The sequence below is a fragment of the Notolabrus celidotus genome, chromosome 8, assembly GCF_009762535.1.
Source record: "Notolabrus celidotus isolate fNotCel1 chromosome 8, fNotCel1.pri, whole genome shotgun sequence".
Classification (NCBI taxonomy): Eukaryota; Metazoa; Chordata; class Actinopteri; order Labriformes; family Labridae; genus Notolabrus; species Notolabrus celidotus.
This window is the reverse complement of record NC_048279.1, coordinates 10,486,771-10,510,416: the sequence shown is the minus strand read 5'-3', so window position 1 is coordinate 10,510,416 and position 23,646 is coordinate 10,486,771. Positions and strand designations below refer to the sequence as shown.

The following is a 23,646-nucleotide window of genomic DNA, read 5'->3' as shown; positions in this document are numbered from 1 at the left end:
CTGAACACATTTCTGTTGCATCCTCACAAAAAGACGGCACGTTAAGCTGTGAGTTATGAAATCAATCAGCATTCTGGTGTCTGTTTGTTTATACCCAGAGACATTTATTCAGAAAATGATACAGCTGACCCTGGGCTTTCCTGAGGGATGCTTCACTAATGCACCAGGATTGATTTACTTGTCGCAAAGATACTACTCAGGAGACAGTGACGTAAGTAAAAGATGGTGTCACCAGGGTTTGTGTTACTGTTTCAAACCTGGCATATGGAGTTCAAAATATCTGGTCATCCATCCTGCACAGAGGGTCCAATCAAAGATGTCTTTCGGTTGTACTGTGGAGATATAGCACAAACATGTTATATGAGATCCCAGCCTCTGCTGATCATTCTTTTGAAGTTATGAACTTGATTGTTCACGCTGATGCAAAATTCATAGAGCCTGAGGATCAGTTGACATGTCTGTGGGCTGAGCGTCGTCTATGTGTAGATTTGAAAGGCAATAAAAAGACATCCATTTGATCTCTTTTCATATAACACGCAACTATGAAAAGCATGTACCTGTAACTAAAACTATTCTTTACACTTCAGGTGTCTTTACAAGAGCCCTTTCAACACCTCCACGATCTTTCTTCAAGAGGTGTAGGATTCAAGTGTAAAAGTGTAAATCATTACCCTTCTCAATTAATCATTTAAAGGTAAAACTTCTGATTAGGGTGCCGCACACACACACAGCCTCAGGTTCACAATGATTAATATTGTTAATGATTTGCCTTCAGGTTTAGAATAAAGCAGCTAATTTATTCTTATGTGCTCCTGCCATCAGTCCATTACACAGAGCAGACAATAAGAGCAGTTTGTCTGCTGAGCTGCTCGCACCTGACTTGTTTGAGAACTGAGCATTTATAACTCAGCATGAGGTTGTTTGTAGGTGTGTGTATGTGTAAGAAAGAGGAAAACAGCACATACAAAGATAGCATTCCAAATGTTTCATGTTATGTTTATTGTATCTTATCATTACATGTGCATTTTAGCGCTTACATCAGTCTAACAGTCCAATCCTGTTCAAAGAGAACAACAAATGGCAAGAGGTTCAAACTCCACAAGAGGTAGACTAACAAACATCTAAAATTACAGCTGAAGCAGCCTGAAAAAAAGAGCCTGCTTTATACTGAAGTGTAGTGATATCTTCACTTCACCCTTTATCAGTACAGAACCACACCAAAAGCAAATATTGTACCAGGAAGCAGCAGCAACTCTTTTAAATATATAAAAACATTTTCAGCTGAGTGTCCAAAGAGTGGCACAAACATATGGCTTCAATATTCTGCATATTTATTTATAAAGAGGGCGTCCCTGCCAGTGGCATGAAAATAGCACTTGTCTTTACTGGCCAAGAAATGATTAACAGTGTTAGCTGCCTGTAGTTACACGGTGGAAAAAAAAGCCACAGACTGAGAGAGTTTGTCCAGGTCTGCTGGCTCTGAAGAATCCTGGAGGATTTCAGCTGCAGCGCTTTGGGAGAAGGGAGGGAGAAGGGAGGGAAAAGGGGGTGGGGGGGTGGGGGGGTGGGGGGGTGGGTGGTGTCCTGAGCTGATCTGTGCAGGGGGCTGCAGAGCAGAGCCGCCAGAGGGACAAAATATGTGAGCAATGCTGCCGCTGCACACAATCAGGCTCAGGACAAAACAAAAATAAAGATTAAAATGGAAACAAGCAGAGCAGTTATGAGACAACGCTGGACTTTTAGATAAATAAATAAAGAGATCTTTCACAACCCGAAGTTAATAAATATATTTACAAGTGGATGAATAAATAAATACTTAAGTAATTTTCAAAGCAAGCCAAAGCACTTACAAAAACAAACAAATAATTCTTATTTAGAGCCCTGCATCAGTAAGATAAGTGGATTTCCTTGTTAGGTTCAGAGTGGGTCGTTTTTGTTTACTTGACCACTTGCAACAGCTTCTCATTAGGCTGACCACATCCTGTTTATTCCAAAACTTCTCACAAACAGATTCTGTTGCTGTCCTTGTAGAGAGCAGAGAGAGGCACAGCTTGTTCAGTCTGTAAGACATGCGCTGATGATTGACGGTCACCTGTTGACAAATCAGAGAGAAATGATAAATACATTCACAATGTGACAGTTTGTCACCGTAAACAAACACTGTGCTGCAGTTATACACAGACTGAAAGTTAGTGATTTAAAGTGAACCCTTTCTTCTCTATCATGCTCAGTGAGAGAACACTTTGGACCACAGACAGAAAAGGTTCCTACACCTCTCCAACAAAGAGTCATAGAGTCATGGAGCACAAGCACAGCTGCAGTTCTGCACTTATAGAGAAGAGGCTGCACTAACCAATAGAGGTGTAAAGATTCACTGATCTGAATCTGTTACCGGCCTTAACATTAAAGTACACCGATCTGTATAAGTGTCATACAAACTGGTCGACAAACCCAGATTTAAAGTTGTGAATCAGCTGACTGAGGTTTGCCTCTGATATTTCTGTAAACTTTTCTCAGCATTTTCAACCTCATGAGATTCTGATGTTGACATTTTACCTTACACAGGAGAAACTTTAGCTTCGCTGGGCGGTCAGGTGGCATTAGTTGTCTCACATGAAAAATACATCTGAGATCAGCAAAGCAATTAACTCCACCTCAGAAATCAAGTCACATGGACTACTATGAAGGACAGAAACTTTACAAAACTCTGTCTGTCTGTACACTGTAAAGAGATTATGCACATCAGCTGCAGGACCACCTCACAAAACCCTGTGACGAAATCTGTGCTACCACTTTAGCATTACCAAACAGCAGCACAAGCAGGCCCCAGTATGAAACCACAACTCGGCAAAATCAATGATAATAACGACATCTACAACCCCATTATTACTAAGGTGTGCGACCTTACTGTGATGTTTGGAGTGATGGCTTTATGACGTGGTTTATTAAAAGATACCAGGCAGACCGCATCAAACCAAGTGTGACAGAAGTGTTTATCAAATTAAGAACAAAGTTGAAGAACTCGCTCATGAAGAGAAAGAGTCAATAACAACAACGCCTAAGATAAATTATGAGAGGAGAAAAATCAATGTCTTGAATTGTTTTCATCGTTACAGTTTGAACACACAGCATTGCTTTCTACCTGACGTGGTACAATGAGTTCTGACATACAGCCCATGATTCCATCTACTCTTATTGTTAAATTGGCTTTAAGTTTTAATGCCTGGAATAAGTAACAGGCCCACTTAGCAAAAGCTCAGTCCATGGAGCCAGATTTGTCGAGAAGATTTCTGTTAGTTATTACAAATATTCATCTTTCTCCTCCACTACTTGTCATAATGAGACAACTGGGTGTCATTTGTGTGATCAAGACTTCACTTTAATTATTGTCATTACAGTTTGTACAGTAAGCCTGGCCTTTTGTCTCTTGTAGAAGTAATTCACACAATGACATGTGCTTTTGATGACGGACAAATTGCATTTATTTTTGTTCTCAGTTATATTATAGCTCCTGCGAGGAGATTGTAACTAATTATGGAGAAGACTGAAATTAACAGTGAGGCCTCTTTATGACCAACAAAAGCAAACAAGACCTTTAGCAAAAAGATTAACACTTTCTATATTGTCATTTTAATGCCTGCAACTGCTGCCTGGGGGTAGGTGTGAAGCGAAGGGAAACTGCTTTTTTATATTTTTCCAAAGCAAATATTCATGATGAGTGTACAAAAAAAAAATTATCAGAAAACAAATCTTACACAGGTACAGGAGATCAGCAGCAGGTAAAGGGTATCACTCTGTCCACAGTGGGCGTCAAAACTGACACAAACAGAAAGTTCCTCACAGGAGCTTTCAGTAAAAAACGATTTGGGATTTAATCATCGATTTGCTTTGAAACGAACCAAATCAATTCACATTGAATAATTTTTTATTTCAGTAAATCATCCTTTAATCGGATGGTAGCCATCAAGGTTCAATCAGATCGATTCGTCCTGTGAGAGAGATTTACACCCCTACTGATCATGAGTGTGGAAGCAGTTAGGACATACTCTCCCAAATATCCACAGACTTTGATTCTTTTAATAATGATTGTGTTTTGCAGCACAGAGGTTGGTCAATATGACTTTTGATGAGGATTTTAAATTTGGTAAATAAGCTGTCATATCTACAGTGATACCACAACTTTAAAGCTTTAACACTTTTGTTAGGAAGGATGAAATGAACAAGTTTAATAAAAGATAAGAGTGGCACCTGTCTCCACACTTTCCTGTTTACACCTTCCAGGTTTAAAAATGAAATATTAACACAATCAAGAACGATCAAAGCACTTTCATCCAGATCAAATTCTCACAATTATGATGCCAAATGGATTTTTTCCTTCAAATAAAAACACTTTCCCTCCACAGGATCTTTTTGCAAGAATACACAGATCAAGTCCTGAGCTTAGATTTATTGAGGAAAATGATTAAGCCCTCTCCCTGGAGGTGTGCTGCCTTTGAAACATTTATATGGCTTTGAACTGCACTGCTCGCTGCTCATGTATGCAGACTAAAGCTGGTATCCGGTGGCAGTTGATCAGGCGTTAATATTACAGTGTAACTCAATGCTTCAGGCGAGCAGAGTGTGGGCCTCAGAACACATGTGAAAAGAGTCTGTAAACTGGGACAGTTAACCTGAAGAAGACTGACTGTGAATGTTTCACTGCTCCTCCCACATTTAACAGAGAGGACAGACAGACTGAGAGAAGAGTTACCTATTTGGATGCCAGCTCCTTCTTCATGCAGGATTTAAAAGAGGTGAACTTCTCCTCGCCCTGCGAGTGAGAGAAAGTGAGTGAAGGTGAGAGAGGGAAATACTATGAAGAAGACTGCTCATGGTGTCCGCTAGATGGCAGTATTATTGCACAATCACAAGCTTCACCTCAGAGGTGAGATATAGACATTATGGGTTAGAGGAGATGAAGCACACATCTTCTTTTAGAAAGACAGGATTACTACTGACAACAAGTTGTAATCAAAGAGGAAACTGTTTGTGCGTGTGGTGTGTGTGTGTGTGTGTGTGTGTGTGTGTGTGTGTGTGTGTGTGTGTGTGTGTGTGTGTGTGTGTGTGTTGTGATGCTTATAGAAGATGCTTATTCGTACTCTGTTTGACAATAAGCAAGTATCCCTGGCTTAGCAACCCATATTTTCACTTTCAGTCCTTCATATTAGATCTCTGTTGACCTAACATCTATGTGTCATGTATCAAAAAATTACCACCAAGAGAAGTAGCTGAAAATAATATCAGCCAGTGCTGCTGTGGAGTTCAGACATGACACCTCTTTGTATCTATCCTGTAAGAAGCTGCACAGCCACACTAACAAGAGGGACGCAGAGTGAGCCAGGTGGGCAAGTCCCCTCTGTTACCTCCAGCAGTATCAAAGTGATAGACGGCATCTAAATGATCACTGCTGTCTTACCCCCCCACCGCGGTGCAGCCGGTCCTTCATGACGCCGATGAACTCTTTGTGGCTGAGTTTATCATCGTGGTCCTCATCGAAGATCTTGAAGACTGTGTTGACCAAGTGTTGGGTCAGCTTGATGCTCGTGGCCACGTAGACGGCGCGGGTGAACTCCTCTGAGAGAGAAGAACAGGTGATAAGGTGAGAAGCGTAGTGAGAGGTCCTTAATCTGAGCATTGAGTAAGATACACACATCGAATCAGACTTTGAAGGTGAAAAATGTTGCGTCTGTGATATCAATTTGTATTTTGAGGTCCATTTAAAATGCAATTTAAGTAAACTGGAAACATGAAAATCTCAAATTTCCCTTGATTGTTTTAGTACATACAATGTGTAATAAATCCAGTTTGGATGTTTTCCTGAAAACATATTCTGATTTGTATAGTTCATATTGAGAACAGTGATTCATCTTAAGAAGGAAACATAGTAAAACACGGATTGATCTGTGAGACCTCACCTTGGCCAACGGATCGGTTAGCAAAGTTGTACATCTGCATGGCGATGGTAAAATCCTCCAGGTTGTTCAGGAACTGGAAGAAGGACCTGAACTCCTCAAATGTGATTCCCTGCAAAGAGATAAGAATGATCGAGCCATGCTTGGTATTTATGAAAGATAAAGCTTGTGAAATACAACATAAGAAATTATAGTGCCGCATAAAGCAAAGTGCTGCATGTGTCAACACTCCGGCAGAGGATAGTGCTACAATTCACACAGCACATAATCTGCTTGTCTTTCATCCTGCAGGGTCTCCTTTAGTGTGTGTGGGACCTTGAAGCCATCAGATAGATAACACACCCAAACAGACAAAGTATACATTGCTGGATTTTCCCTGTGCAGTATGGACACGCTGAGCTGTCAGCAGCGGGGGGAGGATTGCAGCTTTTGGGAAGAGGTCAGGCCGTTTGCAGATTTTTCTAAGGCAGATTAACCTGATACTTAAATAAACAAAAACAACAAAAGTGATGAATCCCAAAACATCTCTGCCTCGGTTGATGACTCAAACACTGAGCCTATTGATCTCCACTCAACCATCTCACAGCTACTAGCTCCCTCTCTCCCCGGGGCCCCACCACACAGGCAACACACACAGGCTAACAAATGGAGTAATGACTAATCTGTGACACTTTGCTGTTCTAACAAGGTGAGGGCCATAAAATATCTCTTTGCCCAACCATGAGACCCACTTGATAATCAATGGAGATCTAGCAACAGGCTACTCAAGGTGGCTGAGCTGCAGGTCAGTGTGCAAAGAGGAAAAACAAAATAAAGCTAAGTTGAGGATGCCTCACTCAGCAGCTTACTCACAGAGATCACAACGGCACAGAGTCGCTTTCATTACAGCACAAAAAAAATAAACAAAACTTTTCAGGAAGAATGGTCATTAGATGTGTGCTATTATACTCTTATACTCAAACTGTGTGAAGCACAGAAAAAGCTAATTAAGTTATTTAAAGGGATAGATTGACAACAGTTAAACTACTTGTGTCACTTCAGAGTTGTTTGAGGCATGTTTTTAAAACAGAGCTGGGATTAATGTATCTCCTGGGTCTTAATGCCAAGCTAGAGTTCAGTTTAAAATGAACACAAGAATGATCGATACCTGTCTTCTCACTGAACAGACAAAAAAAAAGACAAAACCTTTCACATCTTTTATGTATTCCTTTCAATCTTTTAAAAAGTGTTCAATAGAGAGGAACAAGACTACTCAGTTTTTAGCATGTTGATGCACAGGTGTGTAAAGAAGTTTGAGGGCTCTATCTTTCCCAAGAGGTTCGTAGAAACTAACCTCAATATAATATTGTGACCGAATAATTCCTTACTACATAGAAGGAGATTAATCTCTCCTGCACTTTTAAGGCTCTGGTTGTTGATATTTCTGGGATTACATCATAAAGAAAGGCTTCACTGTTGTATAGTCTACAATGCACTCGAGGATGAGGAGTGGTAACTCCCAAAGATGACATATGAAGACAGAATGAAGAGAAAAACTAACACACCTTCTCATCTGGTATGCTGTGGCGCACATTCTCCAAATACCGCTGACATCATCCACGTTGGTGTAGCGAAGGAGAATCCGAGCAAAGTCCTCCTCGCTGATGGTCGGCAGTCCCTTGGAGTAAGAGAGGAACTCTATCTCGAGCATCTCTGTCTGCAGATTGTCCATGAACCTGAAGGAGCGAGATGAAAGTCAGCTGATGACGGGAGATGCCACCACCAGCACCTCACGTGCACAAAGAAACACTTAAAACTCTGAGCGTTGAGCTGTTGAAGGGTCAGTGTAGTATGAAAATGATTTATGAGCTTATAACAAGCTGAGATAATCATTTTGTCAGAAGGTTCTTTACTCACTGGTAAAAATCTTCAAATTTCAACTCGGCTTTGCCTTTTTTCCCAAAGAAATGCACCAGCAGTGTTGTCTCTGATTTTTCATTCACATGCTATTAAAGGAGAAGAGTGACAGTGTTATGAGTCCGCACAGCAATGATACACCTCAGGTGTGACACAATCCATATGGTTAAATACACAGAGCAACACAGACTGCACATCTCATCACAGCAATGATTCAGCCAAACACTGAGTAAATCTGCACCACATCTCAGTCTGAGCTGTTTCATACAAACAAGTGCATCATGGTTACAACAGGTAAACATTAACACTGACATATATTTAACTACTGTCAAGCTTTAAGCAAAGATACCAGTTAATAGCCGTACCCAGATTCTGCTATTGAATAATTACTCAGAGTTAATGGTTAATTCTTTTCACCAAGCCTGGAACCAAACAGGGTTAGCATTTCACTGATGTGCACGATACAATCTCATGCAATGCAGATCCATTAGACATGCTACAGGGGAAATATTGAAGGAGCTCCCTCTGAGAACTGGTTTCACTTTGTAGCTAAAATATTGAGACCATTAAAAGTGTCGGACAGTGGTAGCACTACTGTACAAACAAAATAATGAAAAAGCACTTTAGTGATGGCATGGCTACCTCAGTGAGATCAGAAAACAGAACTTGACTCGAGCCACGTCTGAGAACATCCCACATGCCCCGGGCCTCCACATGCTGACTGTCTTTTTTAAGAACCTGTAGCAGCAGGTGAAGCACAGTTGTTAGAAAAACAAAATGCATCTGACACGTTAGTGTGATACCAAAAACAATGCACAGTGAAAATGCAAAAGGGAAGAGATGCCCCAACTAGAAAAAAGGTGGAATTCAGTTATGTGGGGCACTAGACTTGGAAGGATAAAACAGTCAGATACAAAGATAGAAATGGAAGATAAGTTAAAGAAGCAGAAACTGACTGAGACTGTCACGGTGTGTCGGAGAGGCCCATCAGCCCTGGCGTGAGCCTGCTCTGCAGCCATGCATGCAGCCTCTTGGCACAACATTGATCCAACACAGCTAACACATGTCCAAAGCATGCAGGGCGTGAGACCTGTGGGGTGATTCATGCCAGGTTAACATGTAACTCAACCCGCCCAATACATCATCATTTGATGCTACTCTGTGGGCTTAACGTAGGTTATCAGACACCTTTCATCTACCGTGGAGTAAAAGGTTCAGATGCGTTTTCAATCTGGTTCTTTGTCTGAGGTTTAAGATGGAGAAATAAAAGAAGATGGTGCAGATATCACTTATACTCCAAGCAGAACAGAAATTCTTTAAATGAATGACAACAATCTACAACAAAGAGGCTCTTCCTTCTTGATGAGTTCCTGTTTTGGGGAATGCTCTCTCTCACTAAAACACTAAAGTCAAAAACTGTTTTCTTATAGTTGGTGTCATGTAAAGCTCACAGGAAACACCTCTTGAGTAGTTTGGAAACACTTGCTTTTCTACCTCCATGTGATTAAATAAATCCTGTTTCCTTTTCTCTCAAGTCATCATTAAAAAGTAACATCAGAATACAACAAACAAGATGCCGATGTAAGCATAGCTTGCTTCATTTCCTAATATTTATTTATCTTTTTTTTTTTTCACCTCATAAGCCTGGGGGGAAAAGTGAGACAGCTGATAAGGCAGCTCTTCTTCCGCGCCTCATCGCTTTTCGCCATGAGAAGATTTACGACTTGATCCCACCGCTAATTACGGAAAAACTCTTTAATGTGTAGCGCTGTTCCCATCTTATCCCATAAAAAGATCCTGATATTCTTGTAATTAGAATATGCTGGGGAAAGCCCAACCACAGCACTGGAGACATGCCTGTTACATGTTTTTATAAAGTTGGACTTTTGAACTCCTTGCCTGAAAGATACTTACAAGTTGGCAGGAGAAATCAAACAAAAAAGCACACCCAGAGGTAGAGTCTTCAAACAGTGTTCTGAGAAGATCTGTCCCCTGTTAGCTGTAGACGCTCCTACATGTGTGTTGAGAGCTTTTCTCTGTGCTGCTCTCCTCTCTGAAGGCATCTTCATGGTCAAACCCATCACAAAAGGTAACCTGAGCCCAAATACCGCTCCTCAACAAACTGTAAAAATAAAACATGGGGGTCTGGGTGCTGTCAGTCTGCAGGTAAGAGCGTCTTGAAGTAGAGTTCCTTTCCCAACACTGACACAAGGCAAGTACATAAATCATCTGCACTGCACTCCCTGCACTACCACACACACACACACATACACAGTGATAACACTAAAACACAGGTTGATGTATTTGAATTCTAATGGCTGTGAATAAGGTTATTCTGAGTTAACAGACACAACTATGTGTGGAATCAGCCCCTCAGACACGTGTTTTCTGTTTTAACACACTTTGCAAAAATATTTCATACTAAGAGGAGTGCATGCCAGAAATACATGCACCTAGCAGAACAGTCCATTTCCCTTCAGACAGGAGAACAATACATACACTGTGTGTCTGGGATTTGTGACCACCGTACAGCTGCAGGCTCTGAAACACAAAAAAGGCAGAAAAAGAAGAATCACCTATAATGCACTAGAGTTTGAGAACAGGATGATGGTTTAAAGTTAGATTTTTATGGAGCAAAGTGAATGAAGCCAGAGTCTTCATCATTATCTTCGTCTTCTTGCAAAGGATCATTTTGTTTCAAGATCTGGAGTGCTCATTCTAATGATCTTTTTGATGGTTATAGGGGCTTCAGATTCATTCAAGACTGTCCTGAGACACAAACTTTTGTCCCAGTGAAATAAGCTCCTCCATGTTGTGTTTGCACGATAAGACCTCAAAGAGTTGCTCTTATCGTCATATTCAGCTTTGCATGTTTACATCCACCTGCATGTGGCATAAGACAGCCCTACAAAGATGAAAGACTCAGGCATGTTTTACCCTGTATGACCACATTCACCTCTTTGCAGCCTGGGAGCTCTCTAAGAACACAAGTGTTGCAACAAAAACCTCTAACAAGCTTGTAGCGTCATTCAGCTCATTGTTTCGGATGACATGAAACTTCATTGTTTTCATCAAACTTGCTCCAGATGCAAGGACAGACAGGCAGTGAATTTCAATTACAACCGTCTAAAAATCATTCCTGTTCAACACCTTAAGTTAAAGCTCCTGTGAGGGAAAAAAACATAAGTGACCAACAAAAGAAAACCAGGTCATCAGCCACTAGATGTATCATTTTTACAAAGTAAGTTTTAATGCTCATGACTGCAGGGTAGGTGTCAGGCAAAGTGAGTTAAAGCACACTATAATAAATTAATTTCACTCTTTTTTTTTAACATTTTCCACAGCAGATTCCTGATGAATGATACATTTTACTGTGAATATCTAATTTGGGGGGCGAAAAACATCTTTCGGGCGCTGGTGGCTTAGCGGTCTAAGCGTCCCATATATAGAGGCTATAGTCCCTGTCACAGAGGTCGCCAGTTTGACTCCCGGCCACAACTATTTGCTGCATGTCTCCCCCTCTCTCTACTCATTATGTTTCCTGTCCCTCTTCAGCTGTCCTATCACAGGGGGCACCAAAAGTTCCTCAAAGGAGCTTTAACTACTGAGCCACAAAGTAAGAAACTTGGCTCGACTTAAACAATGAGCTGCAGACGCTTATAAACTGAAATTGAGGGGACTTCGAAGTCTGTGATAATAAAAATGTATAATAATAATAATTTTATTTGTAGAGCACTTTTCAAAACCAAGTTAAAAAGTACCTCACATGGGAAGCAAAATAAAGCAGGCAGTTAATAAAAACACACAAGTCAAGATAAAGAAATAAAACATATTTTAAAAGACATAGCATTCTCCTAAAAGAACTCTAAAGGAATACAATTCTTTTAAAATATATTTCTTGAGACAGTTAAAATAAAATAAAATAAAATAGAATTCTGATCAAATCTCAGAAGGCTCTGCTATAAAAGTATGTTTTAAGAAAGGATTTAAAAGAGCTCACTGACTCAGCAGACCTGATCTCCTGATAACTATCTGTCGGTTATGATCTGCAAAAACTTTATATCATTCGTAATTTATTCTACTGTCAGCAGCTTTAACAGCAGTTATTTGGCATTTGAAAGCTCCTCCCACTGGACTGATACCTATTTTATTGGTTTAAAAAATAAAAAGGCAATAAGGCATTCATCTGTACCTGCTGGTCAAGTCTTTGCATGTCATCAGCAACTTCTTTTTTGTCCTTTTCTTACGGAAAATTTCTTCCAACTGGGGATAAGATGAAAAGTAATTATGCAGATTAATCATGTTGAAAAAAAAATGCCTCTTGTATCTATAATGTCTTATATGATTGTTAAAAATAAGCTCATACCACCAAAAACTCCCGTTTGTCCACCATTTCATTTCCATCTGCATCAACATGTTGAAAGCAATCCTGAAACCTGCATGAGGCTCTGAAATAAAACAAGTGATCACTATGGATTGAGGACTTTAAGTCTGTGAATCATTTTAATCAAGTTTATTCAGCTCTTTACTAAGATCCCTTTTATACTCACTGGTTAAAATGCAGAGTAGGAAGAGGTACTCTGTGTAACTAATGACACCTGGAATAAAGAGAAAGATTTGTCAAACTGAGGAACAAAAACCAAAATGTTCCCTTTTCCAGACAAAGAGCATCAAATAGCATCAACCGGTAAGCTGAAGATGTTCACAGATATTCAAAGTCAGGCGTCCAAAATGAAGAAGCCGTCAAAGGAAACACTGCACGCCCTCAGACAAGAGTAATCTTCTCCTGCTCACTGATAACATCTTAGAAGGTGCCTTTTACTTCATGCTTGGTGTTCCCCTCACACAAACAAAGGCTTTACAACAGAGCTGACCTATCTGGACACAAACCCAAACAAATTTAAGGCCTACAGCTTCTGATCGTGTTTGGGTAACAAGGTGTAATTCATTCTCAAGTGATCTGTCACTGATTGAGAATGGGCGATTCAGGTTTTGTGTTGCGTCCTTCAGCTCCCTTTGTTGTGTGACACAGAGAAGGGAAGAGTAAGTGTCAGGAGACATCTCAGCCAACTCAGGAGGCTTCTCCCCTCTGACTCTGAAAGCATTCCCAAGCTTTTGTTTGCTCGGGAAGATAGAGAATCGGGCGTAGATAGTTCTGGGTGACTGCTCTTGTGTTATGGGAAAATACTTCAGGTTCTGAGTTTGTTTATGAAGATACTTCCAGAAAGAGGAAAACTCAATAAAAGAAACAGAATTGAAAAAGTGTCATCTTTACTCTGCTTCTGCTTTCCTCTCTTTGCTGTAAAAAATGCTGCAGGTGATACAAAGTGAAATGGGTCACAAAAAAGACGTCAAACTGTGCTGTAAAAGTTGAATTTTTGATGTGTGCCATTGCACAAAGCTCATCAAAAAATCCCCATGACTAAGAGCCCCATCTCCTCTCCCCAGCTGTCTTTGTTTGGCAGGTACAGCCCTATAACGACACAGATCTCTAGCTTCAAAGCCTTTAAAGCTTAAACGGGTTGAAGAGTGAGAGAAGAAAATACTTTTAAGATTCCAGCCATGTTTCACCAATACCACACACCTTTACTCCTGAAGGGAGACAACCCCTCCTCCCTCTGAGCCTCTGAGCTCAAGTAGATGTTGTTAGACAATACAAAGAATTCCTCAGAAACACTTCATACAGAGTGGCAGTCCCAGAGATGTAATCCAATGCCATTCTTAGGCTTCATAATGTCCGTGGTGATCAGGGGGTGGCCAGTGGGACAAGTCTCGACATAGCTGGGTTCAAACAGCTCCCTCATTCTCCAAAGCAATGCTTTGTTCACAGATCAATCCAGTCTTTTTTTCCCTGACAAAGCTGCAACGTTTAACAGCAGGATTAAAAGCCCCAAATCCCAGCATTGGCACTTAGCTAAAGCAACAGACGAGAGAGCAGAACAGTGAGATCTTGATGCTCCACTGGCTCGTATGACCCACTGAGCGGGAGTGTGCAGGCCCAGGTGGGACATGCAAAATATCTTCTCTGACTCTAATTCTCAGTGTCTTGAGATTTGCCGGTAAATAATGAAACTATTTTAGTAGCCACACTGAGTAAAATGAGATTTTCAAACAGAGAGAGTATTTCTCTCACATGTTTCAATGTGTTTATGAGACTGAGAAGACTGAGCTGTGAAGACTGTAAGACTTCAATCAAATTCCTACTGCCTCCCTGTCACAACACTCAAGATATCAGAGCTTTTACTCACTTTTATTTTCATTACTGATCAAACTGATACAACTGATCATTTTGATAAATTAATTAATTTGTCATGTAAATGCCAAACTAAAGTTACCCAGTCAACCAACTTTTCAGCTATCTAGGGCCCAGGAAGATGTCTTTGAGATGTAGAAATCAGTAAATGATCACATACAGAAAAGGATATTCAGACGCCCTCACCTTCAGGGGGACTAAATATATAATAATGGCCGTGGATTTAGCCAAATGGTTAAGTTGTGCGCCCATATAGCAGGCAGCCCAGGTTCGATTCCAGCACTGCAGCCCTTTCCCAGATGTCATTCCCCCACTCTCTCCCAGTTTCCTACATGATCCACTTTCCTCTCCTCGTTCAATAAAGATGTAAAAGCCCAAAAATATAACTTAAAAAACAAATATATAAATAATATGATAATAAAAAATGAAATAACTGACCTCAAACATATTGTTACAGCTCAAAAATTGTTATTGCTCAGTGTATGTTCCACAGGAGTAGAGACATACATGTGGAGTAAGAATCAATCTTTCATTTTCTGTAGGAAGAACTTTCTCCCACTGACCGCTGATCCCAAACACTTCCTCTGAGCCATGTTGTCTCTCAATTGACTTTTCATATCTTCATTTTTTAAGTGAAGCATAATTTCTAGTTTCCAAAACATTTTCAGAAAAATAAAAAATTATAATCACATTTAGGGAAGACTGAGAGGCTGTTCTGTTCTTCAAAGTAACTTAATAAGTATTTTCATTGTTTTACAAAACACGAAAACAAATATTCTTGGCTCCACATCAGCAAACAATAAAAAAAATTGATAAAGTTTTTCCCAAGGAAAAAACAATTCCTTATTTCTTCCCCTGAGTTTACAGAGAGCACAATCTGCTTATTTTCTCCATGAAAGCATGAAGGATCATTCTGTGTATTATCAATGGACCATTCCACCTGCAAAGGTTACTTGAGAATAACTCTGCAAAAAGTTACCAGACTGATGGAAAGATAAGATAGGATTTACAACACACTGGCTGTTGTAGGCTGGGGAGGTTTATACACACAACAGAGCAAGCTCTGGAGAAAACACTGAAGGCCTTAAACAAATAAAAGCATAAAGGGAATTACTTTGATTCTGTGGCTTTATGGGTAAAGCTCTGGCACTGTGAAGAGAGTAACTCACCTCGTTCACGGAGGTTTCTAAACAAATTAGAAGATCCTTTCCAAACAGGCGGGGTATCAGCCAGCATCTTGTCTAACTCCTGAGAGAACAGAAGCCAATCCCAAATCCATTACTCAGTTTCAAGTCCCTGTAATCCCACGTTAATGCAATGTTTGTTGGCATTACAGTAAGTACAGAGGTTTTACACAGATGAAGAGGAGATCACATTAAACAGAAACAAGTGCACTGATGAGTGAACAACTTACCTTTTTTGTGAGAGTCTTCCACGCTCTTCTACCTGAACAAAAGAAGGTTCACAGTAACTGCAGGAAACATGTTTAATTTAATATGATTTAACGCTGAATTCTTTAAAGGATTCCAGAAGCAGGAATCAAAAGTGAAAACGGGTGTTTTAGTGTACAGAAACACGAGCTATTTGTCTCTGCGGGTGCATTCCAGTGGTCAATAAAGCAGAAGATAAGGTGAAGGCGTTGTAAAAAAGAAAAAAACTCATCAGGAAATCACATTGATAACAGTGATAATAACCCTCCACTGACACATTTCAAAGCCAGGTGCTATAATTGCAATCTCATGGCTTGTGAGGTGTCTGAGTGAGCACGCAGAGATAAAGTTAGATATTGTCCTCCAAAGCAAGCCGGAATTTTTAAGCTTGCTATTAATGTTTCATAAAGCTTATGGATCTGATATGAATAATTTACATGACAGCACTTAAAGTTTTGGTTCACACTCAAATGACCATAACAGCTGCCTCTTGTGCTGTCTCTGAAATACCAGTGATTCATATTGGTCATATTTAAGGCCTCCCAAATATCTGGAATAGCAAAAAAAAAAATTACCTTTTACAGCTTCAAAAAAACCATCAGCATGCTTCAACACATTACCCATTAGCAACCAGAGATCAATGAGATGTATAACACATGTCATTGTTCCTCTTTCCCTCCTTAATAATAATAATAATAATGCATTTTATTTATAGGCGCCTTTCTTGGCACTCAAGGTCACCTTACAACATTAAAAACAAACAGAGTTTAAGTAGCAAACAGTGAATAACACAATTTAAAAAGTTTTAAGTGAATGGACAGTGAAGTTGTGGTCAGATGGAATAAGCCAGTTTAAACAGATGGGTTTTGAGTTTCTTATTAGAAGTGAAGCCACGTCCAAAACATTACAACAGATCACACACCTGACATCATAATCAATGCAGGTACTCCTCTCTTATCATTACATTTATGACTAACATGCTAACAAGTTGTTTGGTCTCTTCTTGCTCCGTGCAAGTTTGTTGCCACATAAATGAGCCATAAAAGTGGGGTTGCTGGTAAAGATGTCTATCTTTATGCAGGTGTTATGACTGAAACTGTTCAAGCCACAGCTTATTGTCTGATGACACTTCACAGCAACAAGTGATGTTCCAGGAAATAACACCAGGACCTTTTTTACTTTAATCCCGAGTAATGGGGGGATGCAGGAGCAGAGATTTATCTGATTACTTGATGGAAGAGTAATTAAGCAAATGGCTGCTGATGAATGAAGCGGTTTTCTTCAGAGTACTGCAAAGAGCAAAGAGTAAAGAGGCAGAGGAGCATCTGCAGTGCAACACACTTTAGGTCCTCATATGGAAAGACAGGACAAACCTTCTCTTAAAAAAAACATATTAAGCAGCACAAATCATATACGAAACATTTTGTATTTCTTATGTATAGGGCTTCTCCTGTGCCAAAGAGTCTGTATGCCAGAGATAATTCTCTCTCATGGTAGACGAGCTGTTGGGTAGAGTTTGAAGAACTGAAAATCATTCATCATCAAGTTCACACTGCTACAACTTATGCACAGTTTACAAGCACATAGTCAGCATGCACCAAGTGGGGCTCGCTTCAATTTAAAGAGGAGCTCTTGTGGACTCATTTTTTAAAGAAATGCATAAACAGGACTTCTTAACTGGACTTAGTTTAAGATTAAATGTTTATCAAAGGTGTGAATCCACACTGGAGTAACAGTTTGTTAAGATCTGCTGGTGTCCATTCAAGTGGTAATAGTAATGTTCAAAAACAGTCAAATAGTAGTTGATTGAAAAAAGAAGGTAAGCCAAGTCTGTGTTGATGTTTCCTCTCATAAGATATAGAAACACCAGGGGGGTGACGAAAGTAATAATATTTCAGGATTTATTGAGTCATTTTTAAATCTATTCAAAAAACAAGCCTACAGTTATATGTCTTTGTTTATGTCAGAACCAAGCGGCAACCTCCAGCCCCGAGAATTGAAGCCAAAGCAGAAGTGTTGATGTCTGCCATGTGGTTGATTTGACCAGAGACAGTTTGAACTCCAATGTTTAAAAAATTAGCTTAAATGTTTTTCCTGCAGAGGATGTTTAGAGTTATAGGAAGGAAGTGGGGTATGAGAGCACTCACCCTTCGGTTCATTCAAAGAGATGGATTCAATGAAGTTTATAGGCGTCATGTAGAGCTGGCCCTCACACTCCACTGAACTAAACAGACGGAATCTGTTCTCGTAGGACGACATGTACACATCTCCATCATCCAGGCCATAGTTTCTGGCCTGTAAAAACACATACATACAATAATAAAGCATAGTTTATCATACCAATGTGACAATAATACTGTCCGTAAGATGCTTTTTGTGGAATCTGCAGAAGATGTTGTCACGAATAGCTTCACCTACATGGAACAACAAAGAGGCCCATGCTTTAATTCAGTAATGAGGCTCATGTTATGTCAAACTTATTTTTCATCCCTGTACACCAGATAATGTCCCTACAACTGTTCAAACTGAGCCAGATCAGAAGACTGGGTTGGTGAAGACAGAGTGGATCTCTCTGTCAGGTGGCAAAGTGCCAGGTCTACTGGGCACAGAGTAAACACCAAGGGAATGTGTGCCCCCCTCTGCTTAACCATTAAACCCCCTCTAACCACCCCCACCTCTCATCAAGTGTCAGCCCCTCCGCCAAGTCCCAGTGTCCAGTTTCCTGTGTCCCTGGATTCCTGCCGCCTGTGGACACCAGTCAAGGTTTCTTCCCTCCTACCAGCAGATATGGAACAAGGAATCTTCTGTAGGGAGAGGTGGGCGAACAAGACCTCATTTACATGGTTTACATGTGTGTTTATACCCCCTGTGATCTATGAAAATCCTGTCAACAATGTTGGCACATGTCTGAAAGAGAGTGCCTGCCTGCTGGAGTGCTGGTAGGGTCAGGCTAATGTGGCCATACTGTCTTCAAGTAAAGTAACTGTGTCACAGCCATAGACTGTATAAAATATGGACGTAGTATCTGTGACGTCACCCATCTGTTTCTGAAGCGCTGTTTTGAGGCCAATCGTCGTCAGCGGCCATATTGCTGCTGTCGAGCGATTGTGACGCAAAGAGGCGGGCTTTGAGCCTCCTAACCAACAGCTACAGTGTTCCTGCCTGTCAATCAAGTCAGCTGTGCCTCTCATTGGAAGACTCGCAATCTCAATATCTTCGAAATTGCTGCATTTGAAAAAAGTTCACCCCCCTGTACAGTGTGTGCCGATCGAGAAATGAGCCATCCAGACTAAACTTGTTTTTTTGTACCAGGCTGTAAACATGTTTATTTCTGCTGTTAAGATCGTCTTTTTTAAACTGGTGTGTATGTGGTTTCCGGTACTTCCAGAGCCAGCCTCAAGCGGATCCTCGATGAACTGCAGTTTTTAGCACTTCCGCATCGGACTCATATTTTTAGAACGGAGGTTGCTGCTTGGTCACAGCCTGAAAAACTCGACACTGAAAAAGGAGGCTTTCAATTTGAGCTGAAATGATTGATCAAGAATTGAATTATTAATGTTATCAGCACTGTCAAAATAGATACATTGGATGACACATTTCTGAAGAACATAGGCTATCTGAAATATATTGATCTCTGTAAAATTAATCAGATAAGTATAAACTAGATTTTTTTATATAAACTCTCTTTAAATGTGGCACCGGTCACAAAATAAGTTGCTCTGAATTCTAAAAGTCTCCTTCAGCAATACTGCCTTTTTCCTCTGGCATCAGAAGTGAGTGGCGTGCTGGGCATTTTTCCATCTACAAAGTCTTCAACAACAAAAAAGCAAATGATATACTGTAGTGATAATTAATTACTGAATGAAGAAATAAGACATCTTGAGGCATTATAACATTCAGAAACAGTCAATATTTTGGGGGGATTTATTGTCCACCTCTGTAGACCTAACATCACTGCATATGAACACAACAATATTGGCTTTGATCATGTATGTAAAATAATACAGCAAATATATGATTCCAATAAATACTTATTCTAATAAAGGCTTTCCACAGCTGTCAGTCATTGGACGCCCCCTTCATTAACATGAAGACAGTATTATGTTATTATGTGTACTTGGACTGTTCTGTGTTCATTAGAGGGAACACTGTGTGACTGAAAGCGGAAGAGCAGTCAGTTATGGCAACTTGATCACGTGACCCTTGAAAACACTTCGACCATTCAGCTATTTCAGCACCAAAGGTCGGGGATAGCTCCTCATGACGACACATCGACGTTTCTGGAGTCTCACATATATGATATGATGTGGGCTATTTATCATTTATCTCGGACATTCTAAAGTCTAGTTAATACAATAACGTCCAAATTAACCAGATTTTAAATGAAAGCACTCTAAATAAAATACAATAAAAGTAGAGCCCAAACGTCACACTGTACCTTTCCAGTGGCAGAAACTGATGGCAGCGCCAGATGAAAGAGTCGAGCCTCGACATGGCTCTTCAGGCTCTTCAGCCCGGAGTTTCTACCGTCAAACGAGAGGCAGTAATAAGCGGCTCCGGCTGCGGCGGTGACACACGCACCGGCTGCGAATACTCTCAGCGTTTTTCTCCCCGTAGAGGATGTTTGCTGTTTCTGCACCGTAAAGGCGCCTGTTCTGGAGCTGTTGGCAAGTGAAGGAATAAGTCTACGCAGGGCAGCCATAGCTGTTTTACTCTGAAGTGTCGTAACAAGATAACACAGCACTGAGAAGAGCTGCGCGACCTGCCTGCTGCTCTGAGCTCGCGAGAAATGCCGTGGGTATTTCAAGGAGCTGTGGGATTAAAGGGCGACCGTTTCATGAGAGTGAGGGAAACGTGTAAAGTGGTATATAAACAAATAAACATATGTTGAAATATGTGTTATCTCTCTTTAGTTGGACACAAGTTAATATATTTTGAGTTTAATTAATTAATATGAATCATATGTGTTCAATGTAAGCCAACAGACCAATATCACCCCTCACTCCCCCTGTGTCTCTCTTGCGTTATGCCTTGAGAGAAGGAAAAAATCCATGCCAGGGCACGTCTGAACTGTGACAGCCCCGCCCATTACTAGTCCTGTGGTTTTGCACCTGCCTCACCACCCCTGCCACTTTGAGCGCAAAACCTCCTGGAGCTCCTGTACCTGCACTGCAGCGTTTCTCCAGCCCTCACTATTGAATCCTATTTTGCTGGGACCCTTGTACGGCTCCACTGAGGCATCATCGTCCGCTGCGAACAGGTATGCAACATGAGGGCTCTCTGATCAGCGACTGCAGCCCACCCCCAACTGGTGAAGACGCAGCGTTAAAAAAAGAAAGAAAAAAGAAGGAGAAATCGGTGCAGCCACAAGCGGGGATTTGGTGAGTGTTTCATGTCAAGGGGGAGAAATCAACGCATGTCCTTTTACATGCGCTAAGTAACGGAGGAGGTGGACGTAAACATGCAATAAGTGACAGTGGCAACCAGGTAGTCTACTACGCAAGAGCGCTCCCTCTGGACCTCCTCACTGAACTTTACCCGCTTGGCTTTTACGCGATGGCTGCTGCTACTCTGGGGGAAGTTGGAGGCGTCCTACACGGCATAGATGGTGTCGCCCAGGTGGGGTCCCATTTCTTCCTGACCCCACTTGGGGACAGTCCGACGCTGCTGGGGGAGCACCTCATTCCTGGGGACAGACTTTCCCGGAGCACCACGGCGGATTTAACGCACCTCAAAGGGATTCTCAGGAGGAGACAGTTATACTGCAGAACGGGTTTTCACCTGGAAATACTTCCGGATGGCACGGTACAAGGGACGAGGAAGGATCACAGTCGTTTTGGTAAATATAAAAAGATAGAAAATACATATACAGACATTTCCAGTTAGCATTATATCTAAATATCAAACTAAGATTAAACAAAAGTTGGACCATTTAAGAATAAATGTTATATGATTTATTATAGCTTTAACTGCGCAGATAAACTGCTGTCAGGGTGGAATTTGAGTTTTTGAATTTCTTGGATGAGTCTTTTATCCCATCTAAGTCGGTTCAGAACAACTGTGTTATTCTTCTGCAGGTATCTTGGAATTTATAAGCCTTGCTGTTGGGTTGATAAGCATAAGAGGGGTGGACAGTGGACTATATCTGGGGATGAACGACAGAGGAGAGCTGTATGGATCTGTAAGTACCAAATCTCCTCATTCATGTGGCTAAAAATCTTAGTTTTTGACATTGTGATGATGAATAAAATATGTTGGGTTTTTTTGATGATCTGGAGAGTTTGATTCTCAGGAAGATATATTTAGAGCTATAAAATGTGAGTCTGCATCAAAGGCCAGGACTTCTTTGATGTTGTACTCTTTGTTTTCAGGAGAAGCTCACAGCTGAATGTGTCTTCAGGGAGCAGTTTGAGGAGAACTGGTACAACACTTACTCCTCCAACCTCTACAAACATGGAGACAAAGGGACGCGTTACTTTGTGGCCTTAAATAAAGATGGGACACCAAGGGATGGGACTAAATCCAGAAGGCACCAGAAATTTACACACTTTCTACCCAGGCCTGTGGACCCTGACCGTGTGCCAGAGCTGTACAGGGATATCCTGGGACACAGCTGAGACTTGGAGGCCTGGTCCAGTTAAGGAATAGCTGCTAAAGCCCTGGCAGACAGGGAGCAGAGAAGAAGAAAGGGATGCAGGCATGGGGATGTGGCCGGTGCAGGCTGGTGGACAGCAGCCCAAGCAGAAGGGATAAAGGCACCAGGGCCTCTTGTAGGAATGCATGGGCCATCTCTCAGCAGCCAGGAAGACAGGCTAGAATGTCTGCACACTCGTCATGAGGGGGTCATTTGTTTCTGAGGCTGGGCGACTCTAAAAAGTACCTGCGTGGAATAGGAGATGGATGGGAAACAGAGCGGACTAGTCAGGGAGCATCTCCTCTGGTCAGATGGAGAGGTCGGTGGATGTGTGTTGGTGAGAAGAAGCTGTGGTGTCATGAAATAGTAACTGTTGAGTTGGCTATTGTGTCAGCAAGGTGCCATTTGTTCAGAAGGACTTTGAAGGAATTCCGTTTTTTTCTTAATCCTTAACCAGTGTCTAGACCTGTTTAAACAGAGCAAATATGTAACAATTTATTTATTCGTTTTAGATACATATATTTATGTTTTATATTTATTTATTTGAGAATATATTTTTTACAGTTAGATACATGCAATATAGAGAAAACCACTAGAACCTGTATCGATTATACAAAGACTGACACACTGTACTATTATGTCTTTTACTATGAAAAGAAACTCGTAAGATGACCAAAAAATGAAACATATCAGCATCATGTGGATAAAATCACCACATCTGAAATGCATTTTGTCACAATGTGGCAACTGTAAATCCATTTTTAAAGAGACTCTTGTAATGTCGACGAATACCATCCAAACTACACGTGCTTGTGTTACAAGACAGATGTGAAGTCAGCAAACTCATGATACCAACAATAAATTGCTTAAACTTTCATCTTCATACTTTGCTGAGATCTTTTTTTCAGCTGCTCACTTTGTGTCAGCGTCATTGTGAAGAACACACATTCTTACTTTAACAGAGTCGTGTTGTAGAAAAAAGACTTTACTGGTTATATTTGTTTATCAGAGTTTAAACATATAAACCTGCTTATGAGACCAGTGTTGTCTTTCTTTATGGACACCGTTACACAAAGGGACAAGTCGTAGACAAGCTGAACGCGTAAAAACTTCAAAGACTCCTGTCCTGAATTCTCTGTGAAGACAACAGAAAGGGCCAAACACTATCTGACCTTTCGCTCAGGCCCAACAACTTAAGCAGCTGTAGAAAAGTGCAGGTCAGAGCGATAAGGATCAGGTACTCTCTGCTGGCAGTTAAAGGATGGTAGACTTGTTGAAATGTCTCATTAAACAATGGAAGTCAAGGTTGCCAATACATGTCTATGTCATGCCATATTCTTACATTTTTCTAACTTCTACTTTTTTCTGTTAAAAATGTTCAATGGAAGGTTTTTTGTTCTGTTCAATCATTTTTTATAACACCCAAACAAAGCAGGAGTGTGTCCTAGTTTATATCTTCTATCAGTGCACAGTTTCCTCCAT

The 23,646-nt window shown here is 40.8% G+C and overlaps 2 protein-coding genes across 2 annotated transcripts; one reads left to right on the top strand and one right to left on the bottom strand.

Annotated features, from left to right (window-relative positions):
- Window positions 1–1,559: 1,559 nt before the first annotated feature.
- micu3b (mitochondrial calcium uptake family, member 3b) lies at window positions 1,560–20,350 on the bottom strand. Its single transcript, XM_034689169.1, is given in 18 exon segments — window positions 1,560–2,092; window positions 4,751–4,810; window positions 5,456–5,613; window positions 5,955–6,063; window positions 7,496–7,536; window positions 7,539–7,666; window positions 7,848–7,936; window positions 8,490–8,585; window positions 10,347–10,388; window positions 12,040–12,089; window positions 12,092–12,110; window positions 12,214–12,260; window positions 12,263–12,295; window positions 12,398–12,445; window positions 15,270–15,348; window positions 15,515–15,546; window positions 17,678–17,825; window positions 19,969–20,350. Coding segments are annotated over 17 exon segments (1,443 nt in total). The 5' UTR covers window positions 20,233–20,350; the 3' UTR covers window positions 1,560–2,092.
- Window positions 20,351–20,552: 202 nt separating this feature from the next.
- fgf20b (fibroblast growth factor 20b) lies at window positions 20,553–23,041 on the top strand. The gene is made up of 3 exons (XM_034690268.1): window positions 20,553–21,369; window positions 21,608–21,711; window positions 21,902–23,041. The coding sequence occupies exons 1-3, from the start codon at window positions 21,087–21,089 to the stop codon at window positions 22,145–22,147; spliced, it is 633 nt and encodes a 210-aa protein (XP_034546159.1). The 5' UTR covers window positions 20,553–21,086; the 3' UTR covers window positions 22,148–23,041.
- Window positions 23,042–23,646: the final 605 nt, after the last annotated feature.

Bases quoted from the DNA above. Each gene is read 5' to 3' on its own strand.
- fgf20b (XM_034690268.1), top strand. From the start codon at position 21,087: ATGGCTGCTGCTACTCTGGGGGAAGTTGGAGGCGTCCTACACGGCATA. The intron at 21,370-21,607 runs GTAAATATAAAA...ATTCTTCTGCAG, and splicing joins GAAGGATCACAGTCGTTTTG to GTATCTTGGAATTTATAAGC. The intron at 21,712-21,901 runs GTAAGTACCAAA...CTTTGTTTTCAG, and splicing joins GAGGAGAGCTGTATGGATCT to GAGAAGCTCACAGCTGAATG.